The sequence below is a fragment of the Prunus mume genome, linkage group LG3 (assembly GCF_029339155.1).
Source record: "Prunus mume cultivar Tortuosa linkage group LG3, ASM2933915v1, whole genome shotgun sequence".
Classification (NCBI taxonomy): domain Eukaryota; kingdom Viridiplantae; phylum Streptophyta; class Magnoliopsida; order Rosales; family Rosaceae; genus Prunus; species Prunus mume.
This window is the reverse complement of record NC_142700.1, coordinates 573,686-588,830: the sequence shown is the minus strand read 5'-3', so window position 1 is coordinate 588,830 and position 15,145 is coordinate 573,686. Positions and strand designations below refer to the sequence as shown.

The 15,145-nt window shown below is 39.4% G+C and overlaps 2 protein-coding genes and 1 pseudogene across 6 annotated transcripts; 2 read left to right on the top strand and 1 right to left on the bottom strand.

Annotated features, from left to right (window-relative positions):
• The first annotated feature begins 3,935 nt into the window (after positions 1–3,935).
• On the top strand, positions 3,936–7,771 carry LOC103327026 (uncharacterized; annotated as a pseudogene). The gene is made up of 4 exons (XR_016125624.1): positions 3,936–4,049; positions 4,450–4,615; positions 4,849–5,936; positions 6,123–7,771. The product of XR_016125624.1 is annotated as an uncharacterized LOC103327026 (transcript).
• A 1,125-nt stretch (positions 7,772–8,896) lies between these two features.
• Positions 8,897–10,132, top strand: LOC103326999 (uclacyanin 1-like). The gene is made up of 2 exons (XM_008229267.3): positions 8,897–9,321; positions 9,548–10,132. Exons 1-2 carry the CDS (start codon positions 9,135–9,137, stop codon positions 9,928–9,930), a joined length of 570 nt encoding a protein of 189 aa, XP_008227489.1. The 5' UTR covers positions 8,897–9,134; the 3' UTR covers positions 9,931–10,132.
• A 21-nt stretch (positions 10,133–10,153) lies between these two features.
• Positions 10,154–15,115, bottom strand: RAP74 (transcription initiation factor IIF subunit alpha RAP74). Of its 4 annotated transcripts, none has more exons than XM_008229268.3 (10): positions 14,912–15,115; positions 14,636–14,814; positions 14,371–14,529; positions 13,995–14,140; positions 12,960–13,327; positions 12,150–12,265; positions 11,779–11,913; positions 11,284–11,502; positions 10,992–11,198; positions 10,154–10,417 (listed from the first exon to the last, which is right to left on the bottom strand). In XM_008229268.3, exons 2-10 carry the CDS (start codon positions 14,804–14,806, stop codon positions 10,325–10,327), a joined length of 1,614 nt encoding a protein of 537 aa, XP_008227490.2. In that variant the 5' UTR covers positions 14,807–14,814; positions 14,912–15,115; the 3' UTR covers positions 10,154–10,324. The 4 variants fall into 4 exon arrangements, with proteins under 4 accessions (XP_008227490.2, XP_088905435.1, XP_088905436.1 ...); XM_089049309.1 differs by having other exon boundaries at positions 11,299–11,502; XM_089049310.1 differs by lacking the exon at positions 10,154–10,417 and adding an exon at positions 10,462–10,796.
• Between the last annotated feature and the right edge of the window lie 30 nt (positions 15,116–15,145).

Sequence of the window (15,145 nt, the reverse complement as noted above, 5' to 3'; positions counted from 1 at the left end):
GGTTACTCAAAAAAATCAATTATTAAATTATAATCATTTGATACACGGATATTTATTTATTTATTTATTTATTTGTGGTTTACGGACATTTAGTGTTAAGGAGATAACGAGTTTTAATATTATGGACGACAATTGTTGAATGAATAAAATCCTTTTTTTCCTATTTCAAAACGATGGGACACAACACGAATCCTTTGTTTAGTGATTAATTACAAATTTTTGACAAAAAAAAAAGTGATTAAGTATAAATATAAATAAAATTAGTGGGCTATTATTTCGGGTTGTAAAATAAGTCATCATCATGGAACTCATGTGACGAGTAAGAAGAAGAAGAAGAAGGTGATATTAATATTATAAAAGTTTTCCTTTGCATTATTGAATATTTACAGGTCCATTAAAGACAGTGACATACGAAAGTGAGGGCGGTGGTGAAGAAAGGAAGCCCATGCCCTTTTTAAGATTCTGTGTTGTCTATTCTCTATCTCAACTCCAAGTGAAGTCCTTCTCAATCTATTAAATTCTATCTGGTGCTTTGGCCCCCATTTGACACTTGGAATATTAAACGTGTGGGTTCATGCCATTCTTTTTTTGTAAACATAAAGCTTTCTCTTTGCCCCATCCAATTCACCGCCGCCAGCGCCAGCCAGGGCTTTTAGCCTAAAGATAGGGTTGGCCGCATCGATGGAGCTCGGATTTGAGCTTTTAAATTGGGCCTGCTAAGGCCCATAATCTTTTTCCATCATGTCACTCATAAAAAATCATACACATTTAGCATAAAAAATTCTTTGCTCTTGTCCAATTTTGTATCGATATTGTTAATAATGTATCAATACGTTATAAATATCGTATAATTGAAGTCCATCCTGAGATTATCACACTGTTATATAGTAGGATTATCAATCTACATGACGTTACGGTCACACCGAGAAATTTCTTTGCCCATGTATGTCAACAAGGAAACACAATAGACGACATAGGTAAAGAGACTGCGAGACCAACCATAACATATTATATGTGAATGTGATGTGATGATACATGCAATATTGACTGACCATGAAGACAAAAAGCAGAGTCAGTCACTGCATGAACTCGACTAAATTAATGCCCTTCATTTTCCAAATCCCATTCATACCATCTATAAATATGAATCTTATTAAACAAATATTTACGGCCACCACTCAGAGTCAACGGTAAAAGATCGGTAAGTCCAATAGCAATTGGATTCTCTAATCGAAAACCAAATGATCTCTACGTACTAAAAGACGACGAAGATACTGATGAGTTTGATATATCATCGTCTCCAGATCCCAAGGAAAGAGAAAATTCAAGGATCAAAGTTGTCTTTCATACCTGTGTTGTTATGTATTTTCTTAACGTAGATCATTGATGTTACCGCCATTTTTGTCAAAATCTGAAATCCAACTTGTAATTGGGCGGCGTGTTAACTTGGCTTACTAAGATGAAGGATAGGCCAAGCTACCTGCGGTGGTTCTTGTGTGTATTAGATTAGAATACAGATAACCTGCCAATTGATGATGATCATGGTAGCATGAAATTCAACTTACATGAGCGCACGCACACACACATATAGAATTATATATATGTAACATATGGATAAAGCACATACATACGACATAACAACACCAAGTTGACGTAACCTAAGCTTTTCATTGTGCTCATGAGCGACATTAATCTTCTAGGCCTCTCCGTCTCAAAATTTCTTTAAAAACCCCCCAAGTCCCCAATTTGCACTAAGTCATGGCATTTCTCATCATGGATATATTTTCAAATCTATGAGTAAACTTCTAGTTTCCTTCAATTAATTATTATTTGTTACGAGAGGGACAAGTGATCGAAATGGGAGCTAATCTGAGCACATTCAAGCGCTCATCGTCATCATCAGCTGCTACACAGAGACTGCAGCAGGCAGGAGGAGGTGATGATAATTCAAGTCCAGCCGGACCGTCCTGTATGGAGTTGCTGAGACCAGAGTGCTTAAAAGTAAAAGCAGAGAAGAAGAAAAGGAAGAGACCATTGACCCCAGAGAGGAAGAAGATTCATAATAATAATAATACTGGAGGAGGAGGAGCATCTGGGAGTGGGACCAGGTTGACCACACTCGAAGAATGTCTCTTATCTTCTCCCGGCTATCATGGCATGAAGAAGCCAGATAATTACAATATCACTGGAGGTGAATTGTATGTGTTTAGACCCCATTCTAGAAGGGTGCACCCTGCATCTTCTTCTTCATCTAAATTACCAGCTGATCATGTTCCTACGGCAGCAGCGCCTTTAGACTCTAAAGCAAGAGACACCATCTGTCTGGAGAGATTCGTCAAGAAAGATCAGATTAATGATAAGTCGAAAAAGAAGGTAAGCTTTAGACTGCCTGAAGAAGCTGATATTATCACATTTTACCCCTCAGAGGAGATCATGACAGACAGTGATAATGATGATGAAGACTGTGATATAAAAACATCTACCAGCCAAGATGTCAAATCTTAGTCAAAGACCACAGTTTTGCTTCATTATGTTTGGTTTTGGATTTTGATGTGAATAATTTGTTTGCAAAATTCTCCTTCAATCATTTCAATCTTACTCACAGCAGCTCAGTTTTAATTATAGCATGAGGCACTACTTAATCCTATTATTATTGCTATATACGGAAGAACTCTCTGTTTCTCTACTACTGACAAATGTCTAAGGTGCATCCATCTGCACATATTTAGTTATTCCCATGCATGGTTTTAGCGACTTCATTCATCTTGCTCATCATCAATTCACCTCCAAAACAAGAAATAACTTACAGCAGGGATTGATATATTTTATTAATATATACCAATAAGGTAAGAAAAGAAATATATGCGGCTCCTCTTTGTTTCTGTTGTACCAAATACAAATGGGAAGAGAGAGAGAGAGAGAGAGAGAGAGAGACTTTTTTGCCCATTTGTTACAAGCACTTATGTCTCTGAGTTTCCAGTTTTCCAGTGCAAGGAGCAGTCATAATCTGAAAAGAAAACCAACTGTTCTCAAACAACATGGTGGTTCGAACACCTTATGTTCTTGCATATCAATTTAATTGACAAGGTGTTAAGAAGGATGATGTTCCAGGAGCTTCATCATTCTACAGTTTTCAAGTTATTATTCCATTATCATCAATCAAAGTCTATAGGTGCCACCACACCAGCCGACAAGCGCAAAATCACAGAGGTCTGCCTTATGTGCTTGATAGAAGCTCCCTTTCTCGCGGAGGTTCGAATCACCAACGCCCAGTTCGGTGGGACTCGGACAAGCTTAAGTTTTCAACCATACGCACGGGGGGGGAAATTTTTGAAAAATCGTACAGCCGCGCGGCTATACTGTTTGTATTAAAATATACGAATAGCCGCGCGGCTATACTAATAAAATATCCTAATATATTTCAATCGTACAGCCGAGCGGCTAAACAATTAAAATATTCAAACATAGTATAGCCGGGCTATACTATGTAAATATCCGAATATATTTCCAGCGTTTAGCCGTGCGGCCATACTATTTAAATATGCGTACCGCCGCATGGCTATACTATTCAAATATTCGAAAACAGTATCGCCGTACGGCTGTACTATTTAAATAACCGAATATATTTCCACAGTATAGCCGTGCGCCAAGACTATTTAAATATCCCAATATTTTTAAGAGTATAGCCGCACGGCTGTACTATTAAAATATTCGTATAGCCGGACGGCTGGACTATTTGAATATCCCAATATATTTCGGGTATAGCCGTGCGGCGGATATACTATTATAATATTTGAAAAGAGTATAGCCGTGCGGCGGTACTATTAAAATATTCGAATATTAGAGTATAGCCGATCGGCTATACTATTAAAATATATACGAATATATTCGGAGTATAGCCGCCTGGCGGTACTTCACAATTCACCTTCGTCAGGATGTTGGAGAAGATCGGGTCGCCGGCAAAGCCATCACTGAGATGGAATATTTAGGTGCTTGACGCCTCTCACTGTCAGGGATGTACTTCTCAGTTCACCTTCATCAATCGCAAGGTTCATTTTTTATGCTTCCCTCCATCTCCGATCCAGTGACCCATCTATGAGTTCTTGACAAGTTCTTTTGTTTATTCATTACCCATGCCTTAAAATCTGAGCTTTTATAATTTTATATGTGAACTCAACCGTGATTTCGATACTGCGCTTCGTGGCTTTCCATTTTAAACCTTGTGTACACCGTAGATTGTTTATTTTGTACAGGCCCATGATTATTTAGTTTAAGAATGTATTGGGGATTTATAGTTTGTGTTGTGCAAAGAAATGTGTTCAAATTATATAAAGGACTTGTTATCCAACTTAAGCTTATTTGCAGGGTATTCTAGGGTTGAATGTGATATTTCTTTGTAGTCTCTGGGTCTTTTTCTGATTCTTGGTTATATGCAATGTGGAATATCAGCATCCTTGCCGGACGTATGGGGGCTTGTTTTGCAACAGCTGCACCCGGCAAAAAATGTTTTTACGAGGGCAAGGTGATTCGCCTGTGCGCATTTGTGAGCCTTGTGAAAAGCTAGAAGAAGCAGCACGCTTTGAGAGACACGGACACAAGACTAGAGCTGGGAGAGGTGCCATCTTGATTCCTTCTAAGGTTGTTAGTTCATTTGTTGTTGCGTTGAACATTTGTCGGTTCCGTCACCAGTTTTGCTAGTTTTGTGATTCTGCCACATGCTTTTTTGCTGAATTATGGTATAGATAGATTTTGTTGCACTTGCCTCATTTTAAAGGCAGATAGAAAAAAATTGAATTACTCTACCCTTTGATGGTTCCTTCTGTATCAAACCTCTAACTTTCTGTGCAGGCAGTTTGAAGTTGACATCAAAGCCTGAGGATGAAGTTCTGAACCAAATTCTCTGTAATGATAGGAATGAATCAGGACAAGAGTCTAACAGTAATGTGGTTGCTAGTATGCAGGGGGCCAGTAGTAGTGCATCTGTTCAAATAGTCAACAAGATTTCAGCCACCATGGGCTGGGAGAAATACATAGAAGTTTTTCTGTTGATGAGTCTAATCATTTACAGAGTGGTGATGGATCTGCTTCTCCTGAGGAGTTGCGTCAGCAAGCTTTGGATGAGAAGAAGGTATTATAAAATTCTGGAAGGATAAGGAAGGTCTGCGGAAGCATTGAGAGCGTTTAAGAGAGGGAAGGAGCTTGAGAGGCAGGCTGACGCATTGGAAATACATTTGAGAAAAGAACGTAAAAAGGTTTCTCTCTGGCAATGTGGCTGAGAGCCAAACTAAAGATGGGCCTTCAGAATCTGGAAGAAGAAATAAGGTCACTCCTCCGGTGAATAAATCAAAAGATGACCTTTGCGATGAGCTTAAAGAACTAGGATGGTCCGATATGGATCTTCGCGACAAAGACGAACAGCAAGCAAGTCTTAATAGGGTGAACTTTCTTCTCTTCTTGGAGAAATCTCACAAAAGACCAATAAAAATAAGGATAATAGTGCCATTGACAAAACCCAGGTTGTTGCACATAAAAGAAGGCTCTCATGCTGAAGCGTGAGGGAAAACTTGCAGAAGCCAAGGAGGAACTAAAGAGAGCTAAATTTTTGGAGAAGGAACTCGAAGAACAGGAATTCTTGGCGGAGGCTGAAGATTCTGATGATGAGCTATCTGCATTAATTCGCAGTATGGATGAATGATGACAAACAACAAAAATTTTCAATTCAATATGAGCAGGAGGATGGCTTTAATTTTGATCATCTTATTAGTGCTGCTGATGATCATATTCTGGACATTAATTTTGAAGTGACAGACGAGGATATGGAAGACCCGGAAATAAATGATGCTTTATAATCTTTAGGATGGTCTCAAGATTCTAAGAATCCTGAAACCCCTGCGTACCCATATAGCTGCTGTTGACAGGGAAGCACTATTAAGTGAACCCTTCTTCCCTTTCACTTTAGGAAGAAAGCTATTGATTAGAGAACTACCAGCTCCACTGACTCAATAGGCGAGGAATCGCTGGAAAAGGCATGATCACCGGCGATACAATCGAAGGAAGGAACGCCAGAAGAGGTCAAACTTCGCACACGTAGGACACAGCAAGACGTCAAAGAGTCAGATCTTACTTCAATCCTTAAAACGAGGGGCTCTAAATCATAAGCGGGCAGGTAATGTTACAGAGGCAATGGCCCAGCTAAAGAAGGCAAAGCTACTTGAAAGGGACCTCGAAAGCGTTGACTCTCCAGAGGGCAATGTTGCAAATGATCGCACAACAATTCATAACCAAACTGCTGATAAATCATCGAAGTCATTTACGGTGGGTGATGGAATGTTAATAATACAATGGAAGACATGAACTCCAAACCTGCAAGGAAGAGTAAATTAATGATTCAGAAAGAGCTTCTGGGCTTGAAAAAGAAAGCCCTGGCTCTGAGAAGGGAAGGACGATTAGATGATGCTGAAGAAGAACTGAAGAAAGGCAGTATTCTTGAGCATCAGCTTGAAGAGATCGAAAATGGTTCTATGCCAAAGGCAATGCATGGGACTGTTGGCACTGGCAGTAAGTAAGGTCCCAGATTTGTCACTTGAGCATCCCAACCTGCCAGTTGCCGACGAGGAAGGAGACAAGTAACAGATCAAGATATGCATGATCCAACTATTGTCTCTGTTGAGGGTCTTCTTGATCCTCAACTACTGTCTGCCTAGAAAGCAATTGGCATTGATGATGCTAGCATTTTATCTCAAGGCCCTGGAAGACCAGAGCCTTCAAAAGTTAATGCCAGCAAGAGCAATAACCCAACCCAAGATAGAACTCAGCTGGAAGACCAGATCAAGGTAGAGAAGGTTAAGGCTATAAATTTGAAACGTGCAGTAAAACAAGCTGAGGCCCTGGTTACTCTTCGGAAGGCCAAAATGCTCGAATAGAAGCTGAATTGTTCTCCTTCAAAGTGAAAAGTAAACACGTCACCTTGGTAAGTTGGGAAGGTCCATTATTTGTTACAAGCTGTGAAACTCGATAGCTCTGTAAATGTTGTTGGTATGCCAAATTAGCCAGAGGAAGCAGGATAATTGAGGATTTATGCAAGAATGGTTTTACTCATTGAATGGTAATATGAAAATGTATCGTCATATTGTAAAGGGGCATTTTCTGCCTGCACACTTGGAGATGTGCTTTCTTCTTGTTTCTTAAGTCTTCTTGCAAGGTTTTTGGTCTGCCTCTTAATGCAGCAGATGAAGCAAACTTGGCCAATTATATTTCAACATCTGTAAGCTGCAGAACCCAAATTTTGAATCATAATAAGTTGAAAAAGAAGGTAAGCTTTAGACTGCCTGAAGAAGCTGATATTATCATATTTTACCCCTCGGAGGGAGAGAAACTCTTACACGGGGATATCACTTTTTGCTATCCCCGGCCAATAACTCAATGACACGTAGGATAACTTTTCCACATGTCATTATGTTATTGGCCGCAAATAGCAAAACAATGTTATCCCCGTTACATGTAAGTTTTTTGCCTCGGAGGAGATCATAGCAGTGACAGACAGTGATAGTGACGATGAAGACTATGATATAAGCACATCTACCAGCGAAGATGTCAAATCTTAGTCAAAGACACAAGTTTTGCTTCAGGTTTGGTTTTGGGTTTTGATGTGAATAATTTGTTTGCAAAATTCTCCTTCAATCATTTCAATCTCACTCACAGCAGTTCAGTTTTAATTACTTAATCCTATTATTATTGCTATATATGGAAAGACCTCTCTGTTTCTCTACTACTGACAAATGTCTAAGGTGCATTCATCTGCTCATGTTTTAGTTATTCCCATGCATGGTTTCAGCGACTTCATTCATCTTGCTCATCATCAATTCACCTCCAAAAAATGAAAAAGCTTACAGCGGGGATTGATTTTATTAATATTTACAAAGTCCCAAGAAGTTAAAGTAAAGAAATATATGCGGCTAGCTCGTTTCTGTTGTACAAAATACAAATGGGGAGAGAGAGAGAGAGAGAGAGAGAGAGAGAGAGAGAGAGCGCGTCTTTGGTTTGTTGGTGGTGCATGCGATGTTGGGTGAGAGGAGAAGAAGAAAGGATACATATTACATACGCACCTAACCTTCAAATTTGGGTCAGACCAAAAAAAAACCTTCAAATTTCAAACCGTCTTTCATATTCGGATTCCTATATATATATATATACACGGTTAATGTCACGCATAAAGTGTGCCCTTTATTTTATCAATTCTCTCTAGTTTTATTTCTTCATTAAGTTGTCTGTAAATTTGATGGTGTATTTAATTAGTATAACATTCCAAATTCTTAAAAGATATGTTTTCATTTACAAAGTTAACAACATGGGACACAATCTTATATATGGGCCAATTTCTCATGAGAATTAACGTTGCCAAAAAGAGCAAAGGAACGAATGTCCTAACAAACAAGGTACGTAATTAGTGTAATTAGATGCATAATTAAGTAGACATCACTAGCTAATTAATTTATGCGCAACAAACAAATGCAGTTTCGATTCAAGTTTCAACTTTTTTTTTATTTTATAAAGGATGAAGGTCATATAGGAACACGAAAATAGGGTTATGCCGGTACGTGTACCCTCGAGATGGAGAACACAAGACCGCTTAAGGCTAGATGCACATCGGTCCCAAAAACAAATGAATAGGGTATTTTGGTAATAATAAAAAAAGCGAATGAGCAGTAGGAGAGTGGTCGGGTGATGGTGATACATACACCGGTAGAGAGGGAGGGCCCTATAGGGTAGAAGAGAAGAGAACAAACAAACGGTCTTTCAGTCATGGATGCGATGCGTAAGTCACCAACCACCGGTCCTTCAGTCTTTTATGTGCGTGGGGGGTGTCCTTTTAAGAACGGGGGAGAAGGGAAGTTGCGTGGAAAGTATATCTTCACAATTTCTAGTGGGATGAGGTGAGATGAGAGCTAGCTACCGCTAAAAACCGAAAGAAGGCGCCTTTACTTGCCCTTCACTTTATCACACTCTCTCTCTCTCTCTCTCTCTCTCTCTCTCTCTCTGTGTTTAGCATTTACTTTTTGGTCCGGAAAAGAGAGGGATAAAAGCAAAGCTAAGCTACCTCTTTGGGTTGAGAGAGAAAGAGAGACTTGAGTATAATGGCTGGAGAATATGGTTTGAAGGTGGTGGTGGCGATTGTGGTTTTGGCCACTGTGAGCCTTGGAGGGATTTGTAGGGTTGGAGCCCAACTGCACCATGTCGTTGGAGGAGACCGTGGCTGGGACCCTTCTTCCGACCTCGCTTCCTGGTCCTCCAACAAAACTTTCAGGGTCGGAGACAACATCTGTGAGTCTTCCTTCTCTCTCTCTCGCTCGAGCTTAAAAATTTGTTATTTATGCTTTGCTTTCGTTTTGTTGGCATCTTTTAACCAAGCCATTTGTTTGGTTTCCGAGAAAATGGAGAGAGTAAAGTAGAAAGAAAGTCATTTTCAACGCAGTTGTTCATTCATTCACAAGTTCACAACAACTCACAAGACTCTTTTGTTTGTGTGGGGACTTTTATGGATGGGCAGGGTTAGCCTACTCTGCAGCGCATGGGTACATAGCTGAAGTGAAGAGCAAGGAGGAATTCGAGTCATGCGATGTAAGCAACCCAATCAGGATGTTCACGGACGGTTTGGATAGCATCTCTATGGACCAGGAGGGACTTCGCTACTTCGCCAGCAGTAACGTGGAGAGCTGCAAGAATGGGCTCAAGTTGCACGTGCAAGTCATGCCTCAATCTCATCAAAACCCTGAAACACCCAACCCCAAAATAGCAATAGCAGAACCAAAGAGCTCTCTGTTGGCTGCAGCTGCTGCGGGGCCCACAACTCCTTCTGGCTCAACCCGCCTCACCGCTGCAAGTCTCATTTTGTTATCATTTGGGTTGCTTTGTTATGTAATGGGTATTTAGTAAGTAGTCATACTTTGGGATTTTGTGAGGGGTATTTTGTTGTTTGCGTGTTGGATTGTATGAGCCACTGAAAAGAAGAGAAGATTGCCAGCTTTGTTATGTATTAATTCTAATTTAGTAAGAGGTAAGGATTGATGTGAATTTGGATTTTTCCATGTATTAATTCTACTTTAGTATGAAAATGAAAGTTGAAATTGTTTCAGCTAAACTGTCACACAATGCATTCGGAAAATGAAGCCAATTAGTTTCGAAATATTTACGCACGCAACTGTCCATATTGCTAACAAATTGGAAAGACCAAAAAAAGACAATCCAATTCATGGCCACCTCAGAAGTACTGTTTTAAGGCTGATTACATATTCGGGGTCGGGGAGGAGGCAGGGGTGGGTGGCACTCATTTATCTCTCAGCACAACATAGCTGGATCCATTGGTGGTCTTCTGTATCTTAGAAATTTTCCTCAGGATCGCAGCAAAAGCTGTCTTGTCCTGCACCATACACAGAATGAACAAATAAGAACAAAACTGCCATATTCCAAAAGTATCACGTCTCTATGTTCCTTCAAATTCAAACCATATTACAACGCAATTGTTGTTCAAACATATGCGAGCAGAAATTATATGAACTATATGCATTTGACTTGATGGAGAAGAGGAACACATGAATACAATCAATTTCAGTATTTGTATCTGGGCGAAAAGAAGCAACACATTTAAAACTCTCCATAATGTATCTCTTTAGGACCATCTTTCCTCCAATCATTGTTCGTTTTGAGTGAACATTTTATAACTTCCATAGCGTTTCTTTAGGACCATCTTACATCCGATCATTCTTTGTTTTGAGTGAACATATAAAGATTGCATCATACTGCAAACAAACGCAAAACTCATTCTATATCCAAGGTCATTAATATAACCAAACAATTAACGTTCACATAAAGAGTCTGCTTGAATGGACACTACAGCAGCAGTCACACACGTTATTTTCAGCAATGGTTATACAGAAGAGGTAAAAGCCAGGAAAATGAGTCAAACAGTAGTATAAACACATGATAGATCATACCTCTGGCAATCTGAGTCTTGCCTTAAATCGAGCAACAAGATCTTGTGTGGTGACTGGTGTTCTTTGCACCAAAACAGTCCTGATTTCTTCCTCAGTGACGGGTCCACTTGATGATGTTGGCTCCACTTTTACTGATGGAGTACCTTTTGAAGGTGTACTATTTTTAGAAGCAGATGCAGGCTCCTCTTTGATGGAAACTTTTTGTTCCTAATTTTGGTTACATGAATACCATCACCAGTAAGCATAGGGAGTTTCGAAGCTGATGAAAAAACAAAGTTAGTAACAATCATACATTTTCACTTTTCACCTTCTTGGGAGGTGCACTGTTAGATGTCTTAGCATCATCAGCACTTAATTTTCTCTTTCCCTTTGCGGACTTGGCAGTAGATGGAGTTCCTCGAGCAGACCCAGAAGGCACTGGTTTTGAGGGACTGTTGTCAGATGGTTCCTCTTTGGGTGCATCCTTTTGCTTTGGTGCTGCTGCTTGAGGAAAGCCAATATCATCATCCATCTGGAAAAAGCAGAAAGGAAATGCCGATCAGTGGACAAAGAGCTATGATGCACTTTAACAGTACAACACCAATCTTCAAAAAGTCTAAGTCAATGCATAAAACAAATTGGTATCTTCAACATAAATGCCCCATCACTTTTCAGAGTGCAGGACAAAATTATAATCATATAACGGACGCAGTTCTGACTAAGTGACGCAGGCAGTATAGCCTTTGAGTTGTTATCATGTAACATACTAAGATTGAGTATCCCAAAGATAAATAAATAAATAACCTACATCGTCATCATCATCGTCGTCATCCTCTGCATCTGAATCATCCAGCCCACCAGTTCGCCCAAGTAGCTTCTTCAACTCTTTTCCAGATTTGCTCAGTCCACCCTCCTTGTCATCTTCCTCCTCGTCCTCATCATCCTGTGAAAGAAAATGGACAAAGAGCCACAACTTACAAAGAACTTGGACCAGTATAAAATTGACATACATTGTGAAAACAACATAAATAAGTTGCACCAGAAAATGGAAATCATCAAGCATTATATCTTGAAATATCAGTATTTTCTAGCAGAAGATATACTTGAAGAGCACAGTGCAACATAACACATACTGTAGAACCCCAAACAAAGCAATTACGGGACATGTGTGCAGCAAACCTGCTTAATTTCTGGAGGAGCTGGAACCTCAAGTTCCAAATCTTCCCTTTCCTCAGGATTATTGCCAACAGCTTCATCATCATCAGTGAAAATTTCTTCATGCTCCCAATCATCGCCTACAACAAAGGGGGGGACAATTATAAATAAATGCAGACATGGTTATAATGGACTTCATCAAGTTCCCCTTTCATGTTTACGAAAAGAAGACATGAAGCCCCTTGCCTGTTTACGAAAAGAAGACATCAAGACAAGACTTAAATTTCATTTAACAGAGATAGCACAGGATCTGGTCAAGCTCACTGCAATGTAAGAACCCCCTCTGAGAACCTATTCTCATGCACGTTAAGAAAAAAAATGCAAGTGCTAGACATAAAAGCACCTCACATCGCATGAAACAAAAGGAAGCCAATTGATATGGCTTCCCCAGTGGATGACCAAACATAGAACTAACAAGTAAAGCCCAACCTATTAAGTAATGAAGTACTTTACGAAAGAGATGGCTAATGACCATTAATTTTCACGAGATACATAAAAAAGACTGTAAAACGGATGCCCCCATTATGCCTAAACATGCATCATCTTGCCATGGCAAGTAGGTCCATTGTGAATTTCATTCTTCTGAAACTTTGTGGAGATAAATAATTGTATTGGGTATTGATGATTGAGAGGTTAGCAAGGAAGAAAGATGACTGTGTTCATATCACCCCAATGGTATTGGGTATCAGCTATTGAGGTTAGCAAGGAAGAAAGGAAATCGTGCTCATGATTTACTGTTTATAAATCAAAATAGAGAAAAGAATAACTGCCTACCCTTCTCGACATCATCATCGTCCAAGTCAGCATCAGCTCCCCTTGCACCATCATCATCATCATCATCACCACCTTTTTTGTTCAGTCTATTTTTCCTGGCTAACTCTTCTTCCTCATCCTCCTCACCTTTATCTGAGACATTTCCTTCACCATCATCATCATCACCAGCTTTTTTCCTTCCCTTCCCACTCGTCACACCATTATCCTTGTCAAACCTCTCCACCTCACCAAATGCAGCAGCTCCATTATTTGCAGCTTTCATCATCCATCTTTCATATCCATCTGCGGTCTTTTTCCTATTCTTAATTTTCTCTTCGGCTTCCTCCAATGTAAGTTGCTTGTATTGTGCAACCTTGTTGAAGTTGAACCTAAGAGATATTATCAAAACAACCTTATTTTGATATGTAGATGGACAAAACGATTGCAACCATAATTGGTAATTATGAAAAGCTCTTCTATGTATTCATGTTAAGACTATTAGTTTAATTAATGATTAACTCTACACTCAATTTAATTAATAAACAAGTGCTCCGATGGGTTAATAATTGATTCAACTCCTGTTTGTGAAACATATACAAAGGACGACAATCAATTGCAACTCTCCTGCAGACCCAAATATGAATACATTTGCAGTAATGATGATCTAAAAATGTTCACCTTTTTCCAGGATTGTCACTATTAAGTTTTTGTATAGATTATGATCATTTGACATTGCCTAATTGCTCTTTGTAGTCTAGTCACATTTTAATTTTCACTTATATTGATCCAAGAACATTTATTACCTAACCTATTTCATTCTATGCTTACTGTAGTTATTTGTTGATTTTGGATATATATATAAAAAAATTGGAGGACAATTCATACAGGGCTATCAATCCCATTTATTATTTGCCTTCCTTCACTATTATTCAGAACTTTAGGTAACATGTACTACGGGTGGCACTTAGATCTTATTGCATATACTAACGGTTAATAGTGATGAATGAGTAACCACAAACTGAAAATAGCTCTAACAGAAAGGCCAAGCAGGCATACCAAGAACCAGCAGGAATAGCAGAAAACTCCTTTCCTTGCCTCATTAGTAGGTAGTATGTTGCAGTTTGTGCACCTTCAAGATGACCCTGGTACTGAGACTGGCCAGTTTCATCCTCCAAGACCCAAGGTTTGTTCTTGTACTTCTCCTACGTAAACAAAATTTAATGTAATAAGAACACGTGATAAACCCAAAGCATACACTGAACCCTACAAACTGCATCATTGTCCGTTCATCAAACATCTCACGACTGTCTTAAGTTCAAGCGGATTCATAATTAATAGAAAAGAAAAAACACAAGAACTTGGAGTATTTGAAGTGCAATGCACACACCAAAATTCTGTTACAAAGGGAATGAAAAAAATTGAATTGAATTACCCGCAAGTTATCAGAAAGTTGGCGTCCTTGTAGTCCTTCCTTGTGAAGAGACCACTTATTTTCAGCATTTTTCTTCTTCGAAAAACTTGGCAACCCAGTCACAAATCTACCAATGAAGTAGTTCTTGTCGTTTACAGTACTTGCACGAACATTATACTCCTATTTCAGGAACAGCCGAAAAATACATAAATCAGTACATGTATGTATATAACAAAGAGAGAGAGAGAGAGAGAGAGAGAGAGAGAGAGAGAGAGAGAGAGCGAACTCGAATTAAGCGAGTGACGATGGCGCCACATTCAAAGCATTTGGCGCGGTTCTCAGCCATGGTTTTGCCACAGGACAGGCACAGAGTCATGTGTTTGCAATTGCTTCCGTATAATTCCGACGTCGATCCACATCCGCTGCAAGATGATCTCAGCGTCAAATCGGCCGACATTTTCTCTCCTTCAAAATCACAAAATTTACAGGAGAATAATACAACGGTCAGAAAAGCTAGCTAGGGTTTTAGATAGTCAAACTAACAATTCAACAATTCAATTACCTTTTAATTCAAAACGAGACTGAAAACAAACGATATCCGAGTTTCGATTATGAATTTGATTTGAAAGTCTGTTTGGTTCTCATAGGTTTTCTTGTTTTCGTTGTGGAATGGGATTTAGGGGTGGATGGAAGACTAACGAGGAAGAAAAATGAATGCGCTTTCTGGCAGGTGCCGTAGAAGTTGTGATCTGCTACAACAGACGTGTTGGTGGTCCCGCAAATTAGTTATGATCCC

Coding starts and splice junctions, on each gene's coding strand:
- LOC103326999 (XM_008229267.3), top strand. CDS start 9,135: ATGGCTGGAGAATATGGTTTGAAGGTGGTGGTGGCGATTGTGGTTTTG. Junction 9,322..9,547: donor CAGGGTCGGAGACAACATCT/GTGAGTCTTCCT, acceptor ATGGATGGGCAG/GGTTAGCCTACTCTGCAGCG.
- RAP74 (XM_008229268.3), bottom strand. CDS start 14,806: ATGTCGGCCGATTTGACGCTGAGATCATCTTGCAGCGGATGTGGATCG. Junction 11,503..11,778: donor ACGACGATGATGATGACGAT/GTAGGTTATTTA, acceptor TGCTTTTTCCAG/ATGGATGATGATATTGGCTT. Junction 11,199..11,283: donor AGAAGGTGAAAAGTGAAAAT/GTATGATTGTTA, acceptor AACCAAAATTAG/GAACAAAAAGTTTCCATCAA.